At 40.9% G+C, this 14801-nt stretch overlaps 1 protein-coding gene across 4 annotated transcripts in view; it reads left to right on the top strand.

The window, feature by feature from the left end:
* Positions 1-14801, top strand: part of ATXN10 (ataxin 10) — a 169972-nt gene that overhangs the window by 106470 nt on the left and 48701 nt on the right. For all 4 annotated transcript variants that reach the window (XM_025213321.1, XM_014523679.2, XM_025213322.1 and 1 more), the window contains exons 7-8: positions 5311-5476; positions 12472-12580. In XM_025213321.1, the coding sequence (XP_025069106.1) occupies positions 5311-5476; positions 12472-12580 (275 nt within the window). The remainder of the gene's footprint in view (positions 1-5310; positions 5477-12471; positions 12581-14801) is intronic.

A 14801-nucleotide genomic window follows, 5' to 3' on the forward strand; every position in this document is an offset into this window, starting at 1 on the left:
GGTTAGGGGAGGAGCATAGGCAGTGCATTGGGGGAAACATGCACCCTTGACTTCTGCGCCTACACCAGGCACAAGGCTGCGTCCTAGCTGGACTGTGGCTGTAGCAGGCAGGACCCAGCATGGGAGGGGGAGAACAGGGTGGCAAGACTTGTTGCTTCCACTATTGCTGGGACCCTAACACTAGCCATGCCACCAGCAGTGCAAAGAGTGATGGGAGGTGGGGCGCGCTGCCCTCATCTCCCCCTGTGATCAGCTGCTCGCATACTGGGCCTAGCTGTATCCCACCACCATGGCCCAACCACTGCTGCCACTTCCTTGAGGGCGTGATTCTTCCCCAGAAGGGAGCGGGGGTGAGGAGCAGCACAGCCAGCCTGAGGGGAGTGGAGGCTCAGGCTGCAGCACCATGCCTGCTGTGGGTGCAGAAATTTGTGGGGGGAATGTGAATATCCACCCCCTGCCCCACACACTGGGGAGCTGGGACCTGGGGGTGGGGGCAGCAGGTTGGGAGTGAGGGGCATAGGCAGGGCGGGGTGGGGGTGCAGGTTGGGAGTAAGGAGGGTCTTGAGTTTAAAAAGGTTGAGAACCATTGCTGAACACCACATTTGACCATTTTGTTACACATGCTTGTGCTCGTTGGTTGTACTTTGAGATGTTTTATTGTATATGTACCTTCAAGCAGCAGGCATTGCAGCAGGTGTTGCATAGTCCAAGCCTCTGTGCCGCAATATAGCCCCACTTCATTAGTTCCTTTGAGTATCCAACTCTGGTATGAGACATTGCCACCTTTGCCATGGTTCATCAGCCCTTGGTGGCAAAGATTCGATCACTGGAATGACCATTTTTCAGTCAGGTATTTTCTTCAGCCTCTTGTTCTACATCTGTAGTCATGTCGCCTTGGGTGTGGTATCAAGACGTGTGCTGGTTATGGTCATACAGCAGGTTTACCAATGGCAAAGATGTCACACCTTTCCATTGATTAGGGTGGTCACTCATTTCTTATAGGTTTTGCAGGTGGAAGATGCTGCAATAAAGGTAGGCAGTCATCTGTCCCTTGTTGTCACTAAAGCCAAGATACTACTGGGAAGATGTCTTTAAATACCGGACACAAAAATTGTAGGCAAAGTGGGAAAATGTGGTAGGCTTGAATTCTAGGGGGAAAAGAGTCAGAAGGGAAGGGGAAGGCAGGAGGCTTGGGGAGCATGGAGGGACACTGAGAGGGTCAGGATGCTTGGCAGAAGAGGGGATGACAGGTTGGGGAAGACTAGCAGCGTCTCTCTTATCCCTCTTCCGTAAAGGTGGAGATTCCCATCCAAGCTCCTGGGGCAGAAAGAGTGACTACTTTTCAGTTACCTACTTTGAAGGCATGTTGGAGGGTGGAAAGTATTGCTAATGACTTTTGATCTTAAGTCTCACTTTCAGTTGTGGAAATATTTGCTTGTTTATTGACATCTTGAAAAAAATGTCAGGCTGCGTCACATGTATTATGTGACCCATCATGGTGAGGTGCTATACAACTACAGTTTCTGGGCTTTTAGTTCAAGCACATGCAAATTCGCCTAGGGCACAAGTGTTTGTAGTGCTCTCACAGAACCTGTAGAGGAGTGATTCTCAACCTTTTTTAGATTCAAGGCACCCCTTGGAAAATGTCAGCTCTGATTTTTGACAACAGAAAAATAATAAAGTAATTTTCCCGTTGCAAAATACTCAGAAAGACCACAGCAGGTGAGAAATGTTTTTAACACTGTGGATTCCTATGGTCTTGAGGATTATGTTTCTGTATGGAATGGTGCTAACACTGGGTGGTGCAGCTCCCCTGAAAGGGAATCACTTCTGTAGAGAATTGCAAGACTTCTGCAAATCAGCAAGTAACCCAACTGACTTTCTTCTGTGGGTTTTTTAAAGATAAATCAGAATTCAACTTGTTTGTATATTTCAACAACAGTGTATAGGTTTTAATTTGATAGTAAGTAATGGATTAAAAAAAACACACCAATCTCTTTTCTAGGTGAAGTCTTTTAATATTAAGGCTTTGTAATGTAAATCTACTGTTTTTAATCTGATGTGTCTTATTCTGATGTTTTAATTTGTTCGTCATATTTAAAGACACATTCTCTGAGGTACGTGACTAATGGGAAAACAAGTCCAGTGCAGGTAAAACTGTTCTGCCCACCATTAGCTGGACAGAAAAGAGTGTAAACTAGGGCAGAGGGAAATAATTCTCTCACAATGAGACAAGTCAGGGTAACCTCACCACAAGGGTTCCACCTTGGATATCCGTTAAAGCTGACTGAGTCATATGGGTGAGGACAGAACGGATGCGGTATTGAGGTGTCTGGGGAAGGCAGTTTGAGCTTACAAATAGATGTGAACTCTTCCAGCCATAGTATGGTGTATCATACACATTAAATACTCTTTAAATCTATTTACAGAAAAGAAATGAACTATGCTGAGAGAGTTTGCTGGTACATAAATTAGTGGTAGCTCTTAAAAACTTGGCAATTGCCATAGATAACTTAAGTATATTCAGTTGGATAACCGCAGTATTTGCACTATTCACAGTATTTCCTGTAATCTGGACCCACTGTGTTTGTGATATTGCAGCCATGGCACTTGCCAAAAAGTAGCCCTTCTTCCTACAGAAATGAACCCCGGCATCTGAAGTACTCATTAAACAGCCAATGCATTTCTGGCCTTTATAATTATGAATTAGAAAACATGCACGTATGAATGGAATGTTACTAAGGGGTGGGGTGAGGGAGGATTGCTGCGTGCCTAAGTCTGCAGATAGCCTGAAACAATAATTCTGAGAATTGTGATCTGTTGGTTTATCCTTAATGGTGTCCTGGCTCTGAAATATAATTACTGCACCTCATGAGTTCAACATAGACCATTTCTTTGCTAATAATTGTTGTAGAAGTATCCAGCAATGGGTATGTGCTTTAAGACTTTTAAGAGCTTATTGAATGCCATGGTAATTTTGCCAAATTAATTCCAGACCCTTTTCCCACCCATCCTGAAAAATATTTGATGAATTTTTTGAAACCTGTGTTTCTTTAAAGCTTAGAATACATATGAAACTAGTTACTTCCCTAGTAAACTAACTATGTACTGTAATTTTTTAAAATTGGATAGTAAGCAAATATGCTTTGACTATGGACAGGTGTGCATTTCTAATATTAGGAATGTCTGTTGGCACCTACTATCTGTGCCCATTTACTGGACAAATGTGGTGGCTGCTTATAGCCATAGAGTGCTAAGAGGAGAACTGGGAAAAAAGGTAGACCTGCCTCCACAGGAGACACTAGACTTGCCAGAGAGGCAAGAAAGTTTATGGAAAATGTGCATAAGGAACTCTGAGTGTAGATGTGGATATACCCTTTTTTAAGAACTACTCTCTGCCCCCTGCCCAGTTTACCTTTGCTAGTAATCCTGCCTCACCAGGTCTATGACAAATGATGAAGGTAATTAACTGCGTTAGTATAATTTATTAAGATAGCTGGTATATCTTCCAATACTTCAATTCAGGAACATTTCCTTTTTAAAAGTTACATTAACAGTCAACACCACACTTTGGGTTTTTAAGAAATAATTGGGTGAAATTCTATGGTCTGTATGATGCAGGAGGCCATCCATACTAGAAAATCATCCTAATTTGTTCTGGAACATAAAATTGTATAAATGTGTTTTCTCCTTGGCTCTGTGCACACTTAAAAAGTTTTAGGCTCAGTAACATCCCTGGTCTAAAACCTATTTGCCTAGATGATAGTGTACAAATGGACATTGATTAGTACTTTTTTCCAGACATAAAATGGTGACCATTCTGTTTCCACAGAAAAAACATCTGTCTTCCCTTGTGACTACTCAGTTGGCACATTTTATGTGCAGAGTAGTTCAAATGCAAATTTATTTTTTTAAATGTCAGTCGTGCTATCTGAATTGCAAATATTTTGGTCAAAGAAAACCCCTGAGCCTGCTCTTGTGTGTGCTCAATAAAAAGAACTCTGTCCGAGCAAGAGAATTACGGTAGAACCTGGCTAATCCATCTACTCTTCTCAGCAGAGACATGCATTGAGGTGTACAAAATGTTATGTCCCTCTTTTCCCTTCGAAATATTATATGGAAAGTTTGCTATTTCATTGTGAATTGATATCTGAAATAAAATGAAACTAAAGTTGTCAAAATTAGTGATCAAAGTAAATTTTATTTCTTATTTGGCTATTTTCTGTCTAATTCAGAAAATTGCATAGACTTCAGTGTATGATAGTAATTTAATGTAAACTGGAGAGTTACTAAGTCTGTTTATTGGCAATTGTACTGCAGGTACATAGGTGCACAGCTGTTTTTCCCCCCTCTATTTTTACTTCATCACTGCTCAATTTTTTAAATAACTTTTTATCAGGAAGACAGCAATTTGTAAAAGTGTATGTACAAGAGGGTTCAGAGGAGGGCCACCCGCTTGGTGAGGAGGCAGCAGGACAGGCCCTATGAGGAGAGACTGAAGGACCTAAACCTATTCAGCCTCAGCAAGAGGAGGCTGAGGGGAAACCTAGTGGCTGCCTACAAGCTCATCAGAGGCGATCAATAGCAAATAGGCAGAGCCCTTTTCTCCCCAGCAGCACCTGGGGTGACGAGGAACAATGGTAATAAGCTGATGGAGAATAGGTTTAGGTTAGAGATCAGAAGGCAATATTTTACAGTTAGGGTGGCCAAAATCTGGAACCAGCTTCCCAGGGAAGTGGTCCTTGCCCCTACCTTGGGCAAATTCAAGAGGAGGTTGAATGATCACCTGTCTGGGGTCTTGTGAACCCAGGATTCATTCCTGCCTGTGGCAGGGGGTCAGGCTAGATGATCTGTTCAGGTCCCTCCTGACCCTAGCTACTATGAAACTATGAATGCATTGAAAGACTCATTTCTAAAGAGATGCCACCAGGTTGAATGGACTGTATGTATTTTGTTGAATTACAAAGGGTTTTTTTTTGGGGGGGGGGGGCAATTTTAAATATAGGATGTGTTAATTCCAGCAGCGTTGTGTTGGAGGACAAGAATTGGAAAGAAAAACAGAGTAAAAACGTGAGATTGATTAGACCGCTCTGGCTTCGTTTGTCTGAAGTTAGGCATCATTAGGTAAAAATTAACCAGCATCTGTAGTGAAGATCAGTTTGTTTATAAAACTCTTACATTTTAAAAAGCAGATATGTTAGTATCAGTTCATATTTTAATACCAATTTAACAGCTTTGTCCATTTAACCTATTATTAACTGTAGTTGGTTTCGTTTTGTAAACTTCCCTAAAAAGTTTCTTTAATTTCAGGATTACTTTATTAGAATTGATAATGGCCAAAATAAGTGAGAAGAACCAAGTTACCAGTGAAGAATTGACTGGGATCTTGAAGCAAGCTGACTTTCTTGCAAACTGTTTCCAAGAAAAATGTCAAACTGTGCTTAGATTAACTTCTGCTTCCAAGAATGAAGATGAGGTAGGACATTGAAATACCAAAATGTTAGATGCTTGCAGCTTCTGATTCTATTTTTATGGATGCATAAAATCATAAATATCAGATACTCCCAAATATCCTTTGGTTAGTAAAACAGCTTAAGGGATTTACAGGAGTCTCTTAAGAACCTGAAGAGCATCAATAGCTTCCTTTTGCTGCTGTAGTGAGAGAGAGCCTTTCTACTTAAGGCTAAGCAAGAATTCAGTGCTTTCAGAGTACAGATTCCTCACTAAGCTTTAAATGATTTTTTTTTTTTTCAGGGTTGTTGTGGTGTTGTGTTCAGTTTGTCAGGTGTTTTGACATTTTTATTTATTGGAGACCACTCTTTTAAATTAAAAAATATATTTTGGTCAGGTAATTCAACTTCTTTATGGGGATTTGGAATTCATGTTTAATTTCCATAACAAAATAGTATTTCTGACTGGTTCTAAACTGGTTTGAAACAAAAATAGTTGAACTTAAACCTTGTTAATCCATTATCTAACAAGAGTAACCAAATTAGGTAACAATGATATATAATTAGGGCATGTAAAATATCATATGGAGTTAAGAACTTTTAAACACTGGTTTTAAAAATAAACTGTAGACATTAATAGTTGCATATTGTGATTTTAGAGTTTAGCTTTGATGCGGTCTTACTTTATTTCCTCTGACCTCCTTCCTTCTCTTGCCATAAAATAAAGTCCATTGTCATTTTTCCTGCCCTGTGGAGTTTGTGAAGCATGTTTTTTGCCATGTGGAAGTGAGGACCTCTGATAATCTGGTCTATCTGGACTCATTTGTAGTGGTTTTGCTTTTTAGTTTTCTGTCCTGTTAGGCAAGTAGCTTAAGGACTCTCTTTTACCTTGGCCTGTGCAAGCAGAGGGAGCCTTTGTCACCAGGGCTGTAATATACTGCCTGGTATCTGCTAGAATGTGCCACAGGGCCCTGGCAGACATTGCAAATAAAGGCATGTATGCCTGGCAGGAGGCATGATTGTGGGATCCAGCATCAGATCTTATCATGCTTTATGGCTGGTGCAGGGAGAAACTGGGATCACAATCCTGGGCTTCCCCTGCACTGTCAAGCAGCAAACTCCTACAGTTGGGAGCTCTGTCAGCTGATGGGGTCCAGCTGTGGGGACACACTATGCACCCCCAGGTTAGGAGCCCCAGGCTGATCTGGGCTCCCAACCATGCACCAAGATGTGCCCCTGTAGCTGGGAGCTATCAGCTGATGGGGTTCCCTGCCTTGGGGGTGTACCCTGTGGCTTGAAAATCCAGCCCGGCTACATGGTCAGAATAACAAAACAGAGTACCTTGTCATAGAAAGTACTATCATTTCCTCTATTTCACTCAGTGCCGGCATGGAATACCAGTCTATGTTGCTCTCAAATCTGGTTTTATTGCATTAGTACCAGATCAGTTTAAAATGCATCTAAAACACATGTATCAGAAGCAGCATCAAGTACCACAACAAATAAAAGCCTTTACCTAAGAAGGCTGTAAAGTGTGTGCGTGTGCACATGCACTAAATCCATTCTTTGTATTCACTTCTGCTTCCTTGAGTCAATTTGTATACAATATCTTTTGGTATGATTATGATGTTTAACTCACTAGTTTCCAGTGCCATATATATAGTAAAGGGAGAAAGAATTAAAACAGACTAGAGACCTAATTGTGGAAGTGACACTTTTAAACAAGTCAACTAGCTTTTTTCCAGCAGGAGGAGCACTGTGCTGTGGCACATTTTTTTTCTAATATAATAATGTAGCTGCGAAAGAAATCATCTTGTAATTACAATGGTGCTCTTGCAACCAAATTCTTTTGTTAAAAAAGAAATTAAGGACTGCTTTTGTGATAAATTAAATTTGAAATGGAAGTCTTTTATTTTACGTGCCTTTTTTTGTAAATTTCTGAAACTTACTTGATAATATTTACAGTTATCAGGGGGACAAGAAAGACAATTGCTTATTGAGGTGTAGGTGGAAATGTGTTTCTGTAGGGGTCTTAAGCATAATTCTGTGAGGGATAGGTGAGTGGGAATGGAGGGAGAGGGAGCTTCCAGCATTTCATTCTGGGCCAGTGGTACCCAACCTTCTGGTCCTGTGGGCCATATGGGTAGTATAGTGATCTGTCCACAGGTTTGGATTCCACATGGGGTCAGAGCATGGAGTTCGTTCTTGGATGTGATCCTGCATGTAGGCCCAATCGTGCCATACCCTGGATGTGGCCACATGCCTGGATCTGGCTGCAGAGTGACCCTGTGTGCTATATTATCCAGCCCATGAGACCCCACCAAACCTGGACATTTAGCAGCCTGGGAACAGCATTTAATACTGCTATTTCCCCCCTGTTGCCAAATTTATGGACTCCTGAGGAACCCCACAGATTAGATGATACTGCTCTGCAGGCTGGATGTGGCCCACAGGCTGGTGGTTAAGCACCACTTTTTCTAGGTCATTGAAGGACAATTTATAGTAAGATCTTAAGAGACTGAGCTTCATAGTTTGTTGAAGAACTTAATTGACTACTCCAAGAAAAGATAGTAATCTGACATTAAAGAGAAGCATACTGAGACACTTTCAGCAGTTTTGTATTCTACAGTTATTTTCCTGTGTTCTGTTGTTTCAGTTTTATATATATATATATATATATATATGCTTGTTTCAAACAGGACAAAATCTGTGTCCAACTCTAAGGTACTGGTACAGCAGTATTCCCAATGCTGTTCTCAGCTTTCCTTACAGAGCTCTAAAATCCTTCTTGGCTAAAAACAAATAGTTGTTATATCCATATTATGTTTTAACTTCACTAATATTTGGAGAAAAAGGTATTATGGCTCTGAAATTATATTCACAAATGATTGAGAATATTGGTCAGATCAGCTGAAAACTACTGTTACCATGGGTAAAGAAAAGCACTGACCAAAAAAAAAAAATCCATAAACAATGCACCTTCTTGTTTACAGGGAATACTCAACAAATATTCAACCATCTCAATCAGTATTTTTGTTGATTATCTGAGTATTAATGTTTTTGGACATGTGTTGAACTATCTTCAATTGAAAATAATGGAATTGTTCTTGCAAAGAATCTATAGGAAACCCTCAGGATTCGCAGGTTCAGCATTTGTGGTTTCAAACTCGCGAATGCTGAACCCGTATTTTAAATACACTTTAAACACTTACCGGAGCACCTCAGGAGGTGCTTGCTGCCGCCTCTGGAGCCAGGTCCCCACCCCAGCCGCCAGATTTTGCCATTCGCAGGGATCACGGAAACATATCCCCCATGAATGGCAAGGATTGACTGTATTTTAGTGTTTTCCTCCAAAGAATATCTTTCATAGATCTTGTACCTTCCCTTCAAAGATGGCCAGAGGGTGAAAGAAGAGGCAGCTGTAGCAGCTGCCCCATAGCCATTATTAACATTGACTATGTTAGCATTATGAACCTGCCTTTTTAGCATTGCTCTGCTTCCATTAGTATTTACATATGACTTCCAAGAGGAACAGATTTCCCTAAAGTATTCATGCCCCATTTCATGCTTAGATTTGGGTTTGTTTGTTTTTTTGGTTTCTTTTATGGAGTTTGCTCAAATTTTAGAAAATATTTTTCCCCTCCCCATCATTTCCTGATTTGCTTTTGCAGAAGAGGTCTTTCATTTTAACTCATGCAAAGCTGTTGGATTATGAATCCTAATAAACAGTGGCTTTGTAGAGGAATTATATCTCTTTTCAAATGGGCACTGCATCATTAACCTGTACAAAAGATTTTGCCAAGTGTCAACAAAGGGTTGTTTAAAGTATACCTTGTATAAAATTTGATAATCAAGCTGTTCCCAATATCAGGCATTGCTCTAGGCCCATGGTTTTCAACCTTTTTTCATTTACAGATCCCTAAAAAAAAAAAATGTAAATGGCGGTACAGACCCCTTTGAATTCTAAGTGTGGGTATTCATGTACTTTTGATTGATTGTAGTCATCTTTTGTGGACCCCTCAGGGATCCATGGACCACAGGCTAAAAACCACTGCTCCAGGCGCTATTGGCTTGACCCAGATGGTGAAATGGGAAAAGGCCAGAAACAGGAAAGGCAGGAATACAGATTTCTAGGAAGCTATATATAAGGGACAGTGAACAAAGCCATTTTTCCAATGTGTTGAGCAGCTAGCACCTTTCTTGAGCTGCTGGATGCTCAGTGGTTTTGAAAATCATCAGGCCACCTTATTAAATATAGATTTAGGATTCTAAGTTTAGGCTTCTGGTTTGGTTTCTGTTTTTGGAAAGGGGGGGCGGGAATTTTGATCTATTAAATGTCTGAATTTAACTTTTTTGGTTATGTGGTGTGAAATAGGTGGGACAGTAGCAACATACCTGCCTACCATTAAAACTGTTTGGAAAGTTTTGCTTTATGCATAGGTATACCCCTATGATTTGGATCTTAGCCAAGCAAAATTGTACCAAAAGTCTTTGCTGAAAAAATAGATGTAGGGAAAGTGGCTTAGAATAAGAGCTGTCGCAGTTCCAGCCATAGAGATTCCTGAGGAACACGTTTGCCATATATTCTAGTTCCACAAATAATAGCAGTTGTCTTAATAATATTTTGCTGGTCATAATGTTTAAAGGTATCTCTAGATATATTTGTCCTCTTTCTTAAGAAGTATTTAAGCTTTACAGATGTTAAACACAGTAAGTGAAAGTCTTTTACTTAAGCTTCCTTGTCACAATGGAAAATGGGAGCTTGAGATGAAAAAAAATCCCCAAATATTTTGCTAGCATTGAAATACAATTGTGTTCTATTAGTTCTTCTCACTGAGCTACTTAATTGTTCAGTAGTTCATTTTTTTTCTCTGTGATTATGATTTATTTATTTTGCTGTTAAAAGCGATTTATAGAGTAATTTTGATCTAGATTGTGATGTTGACCCTATGCCTAGAGTTACCATATATCTAGGTTTTGCCGGACACATCCTCTTTTGGATCCTTTAATCTCCCTCTGGGTGGTTTTTTGAAATCTGAACCAGTGCCTGGGATTTTGTTCTGCTCCACTGGCGGGAGTGGGGAAAGGGGGTTTGGAGGCAGTGGACTCTTGTGTATCTGCGTGCGTGTATGCTCATGGCTGGCATGCAGCCAAGCCAGGTCATGGGAGCAGCCCCAGCAGCTGGATGTAGGTAAATTTGTGGGGGGTGGATATGGGAGGGTCAGGGCTAGGGGACTGTCCAGGGGGCTGTGGAGGGGTGTGTGTGTGTGTGTGTGTGTGTGTGTGTGTGTGTGTAGGGGATGAGTGTGCTAAGGGGGTTGGTGTCTGCTGGCACTGGGGGAAGCTGCCTGGGCACTGGGGCTGCGGTAAGGTGGGAGGGTGTGGGGGAACAGCAGTGAGCTCTGTGGCCAGGTTGCCAGCACTGAGGCCATTGCCTTTGTTCATGGGGCCTGGCCACCTGGGAGTTGCTGCCCAGGGATGCCATACCCAGGCCACCTAGGGTGGCACTGGAACCCCAGCGCAGGGTGGGGGGTGTCACGGGCATCTATCCTGCCTGTTCCAGGGCTGGACTCACTGTGCTGCCTTCTGCACAAATTGGTGTTGCTACGCTCTGTCCTGGTCAGGATGGGCACAGCTGGGGGCCCCCTCCAGCAGGACTGGGGTGAGCAGAGGGCTGTGGGTTGGGACTGAGGGGCACCAGCATAGCCTGGGGGGTGAGGGACTATGGGTCAGGAGTGAGGGGCACCAATACGGCCAGGGAGCTGCAGGTCGGGAGTGATGGGCAGCAGCAGGCAGGGGGGCGGGCATCAGGATGGGAGTGAGGTTTCCCCCCCACAACAGGTGTCCTCTTTTTTGGAACTGGAAATATGGTAACCCTACCTACACAAGAAAATAAAGATATACAGCAATATTCCCTTATCCTTGCAATGGCTTCATGGACCTTGAATACGTGCCCCGAGGTATAAGTAGGTGATGACTGTTCATTTACTTTCCTCTGGATGGGCATGAAAGAGTGGGGAATGGCTCTCAGCATATTTGTAACATCCCTCTCCCAGCCAGGGCTGTGTAGGGAACACTGAGTAAGCTGTTGTGATTCTCCATGTAGCTAGTAGCAAGTTGTCCTCTGCTTACAGCAAGAAGGAAAGTAAAGAGAAGAAATGTTACTAAAGTTCTTTTTTGTATCCTAGTATTGCCAGGGGCTGGTCCTGGGGTGTTGTACCTTCCATTCTGTCACTTAAATGCAGTTTTGTTGAAGTCATAATCCTGTCTTCACTTCCTGTCATCTAGAATAATAAAAAGCTCTATTTTTTCTGTAAATGATGACTTTTTAAATTCGTAGTGCCAGAAAAGATCAACTTGGCTACTGAGAGCCTAGCCGAAGAAATAATTATCTGGTTGAATCAATAATATGCAAATAAGATTTCTGTCTTTCATACCCAACCAAACTTTGCATCTGTAATCCCAAATCATATTTACCCAAGAATAATGTAAATTCTTGCAGCCAAAGTTCATTTGACCGCAAACTTCTTTACAGGATACCTGCGGATAACAAATTGGTGTCTTCCAGGTGGTGTTTGTGTCTTTAAAGTGGGACACTTGCATTGGATAAACTCAAAGAAAGAAAACATTTGCACAGAAGTAATTTTCTCAGTTAGTAATTTTCTGTATTCCTACTGTTGAAAGATTTTACTGACTTTTTGTTAAAACTCTATCCTTTATGGCAGTGCGTTGCCTAAGCTGTCATCCTTCAGAGAAGAGATAACATTGCATTTGTCACTAGCTGTATGGAAGAAATTTTTAATTTTAATATGTTGTTTATGGGTTTGGGGGAGAGGGTCTTCTTAGGTATAGATATCTTTTGACAATTTGCAAGAATGGCACACAAGTGGACTTGGTGCTGGTCCTTCCTTTTTTGATAGTTGATGGTTTTCCGTTAACTTTCTGACCTTAAAATCAGATTTATCAACAAAAGTATGTTGCATGTACTTCTGTGTTCAGAAATGTAGCCTTTCCTTTACAGGAAGCACTGGTTACAATTCGGCTCCTTGATGTTCTCTGTGAAATGACTTCAAACAACAGACAGCTAGAACATCTGCAAACTTGCCCTGGTTTGCTTGAGACGGCTGTTGGTGAGTTGGAAAGCCACGGGCTTTATTAACTACTGGCAGGCTTCAAAACTCTATAGTGCTGAGCATGAAAACATGTTTTTCACAAGTGATGGTAATTATGATTCTGACCTTTTAATAAAATAAATAAAGCATTGTATTAATCCACATTTTCAAATATTTGATTTGTCTCTGAACTTTCTGCTGCTCTACTGGCTCAGAACCTCATTACCTCTCTTTGCCCAAAGAGCCTTTATTCACCTCTCTGCAGTGCTATTTATATGATTAGGTAACAGACGACAGTTTTCTATGTTATTACACTGTCTGAATGTATGTTGAAGAAGTTCCTCTAAAAGTAAAAAAATAATTGGACTTGTCTTGCATCTGCCTTTATTTTGGAAGCTGAAATAGAATATAGCACTAAAGTACTCATTAATTAAATCTATTTACCGTAATCAGTTCATCATTAAAATAAAAGCCTTGTACTCTAAAAGAAAACTTAAACCAGTCAGGAGAGACTGCCGTAGGGGAGGAGAGTGAAAAACTGAACATAGTAACTTTTGCCCTTCCAAAGTTAGTTGAACTTCATGTTGCTGTACATAGATGTTCTATGTAGCCTATAAAGCTCTGATGTTAATGTAAGAAATATTTTATTGAACATTTTGCGCTGACTTCGGAAGCTTATATGACTCAATTGATATATACAGAGACCTACCAAAAAGTCATCTAGAGCAGATCTGTTTCACTGTACACGTTCACTTGTCTTCAGCTAATTTTTAGCAAAGCTCGAAAGTTTATGTTACCACTTCCAGAAAGGAGGGGACTCATGCTAAGATGCACTTAACATCTTGAAAAATCACAAAATATCTATGTGAGTCATCTTCTTAGCAAAGGCACAGAAGGAGAATTCTGAGGAATTAAAGATCATTCCATCAGTCTTACCAATTTATATTCCAGGACTCTTCCCACTAACTGTGTTCGGGTTGACTTTTCTGCATAGCTGTCTCCAATCTAACTAAACACAGGTGCAGGCTAGAACATTGTAACCATGTATCACCCTTTATAGTTTGCAGACATTTCAAGCTGATAGGAAAAAAAGCATCTCTCATTGATTCTATATTAGTCTACATACATGCAGCAAAAGTCATTTGGTTGTTGCAGGATTAGCTTAAGTGTATAAGACTCAAACAGTGTACAGCACTACTAATGTTTGTAGTTAAATCTTAAAGTAAGAACGTATCTAAGGTTTGGGATGATGGGGAACAAGCGTCACCAGATTATGAAAATAAATCTTTTGATCTTTTCCCCCCCTTAGGTAACATATTGCAAATGACTTTGTATTCAAATTAATCCAGGTTACAGAAGAGTTAAAGTTTAGAAAGGATCAGAAAAAGCTTTTAAATTCAATACAAAGTTACAATCAAGATTTTTTTTTTTCCTACCAGTGTTGCTGGGCTTTTGGTTATAGCTGTGTTGGTCTGAGGACATAGATATCACATCTACTCAAAGAACCTTGCCTGCCTTTTTTCCTACCAGTTGCATTTAAGCACAGGACTAAGTCATGCATTAATGTTACTGATTGATTTCCATTAGATCTGTTTGTAATTTTCAAGGCAGTATGTTCAGAGCCCAGATAGCTAATGCATATCATTTATTTGGAGCTTAGTAGTACTCCAGGAGAGATGGCTGTTTTGACTGAATGTCTGACTAGGCTAGTGGGGTTCATTCAGTGGCATGTGGGGCATAGTGGATGGAAGCAATTTTTTTTTTTTTTTGAGTCAGAGAAAAAGGTTTCCTAGGAGACAGCTACCACATGCCATTTCTAAGCCTTGAAACAGTAAAATCCTGCCATGCATGGTGGCTGCCAAGGCTTCTTCTCTTCCTGCATCTCTCTTTCTTTAAGAAACATTGATCATTGCCTTTGCTTCCTTGTAGTGAACTGGGGAGGCTTTCCCCCTCATTCGTTGCCTCTTGTTCCCTTTCTGTAAAGGCAGTATGTTTCCTTCCCTTTAAGTGTAGGATCAAGCACAGGAAAGTTACTGGAACTCTCCCTTATGTGTTAGTGTTTGGAGAATGCTGAGATATGTGAGAGAGAGAAGAAACACAGCAGGTCTAGAAAACAAGCTAAGAGCAGGGAGACAATTTTAATTAATTTAAAATTGGTAAACAAGTTTGAGGCCAAACAGAATTGTTGGCTGTCTTGGCATTATTTGTGGGGCTCAAGCTTTAAATAACTGCCATCTTT

This window comes from Alligator sinensis, unplaced genomic scaffold, assembly GCF_000455745.1.
Source record: "Alligator sinensis unplaced genomic scaffold, ASM45574v1 scaffold806_1, whole genome shotgun sequence".
NCBI classification, from domain to species: Eukaryota; Metazoa; Chordata; order Crocodylia; family Alligatoridae; genus Alligator; species Alligator sinensis.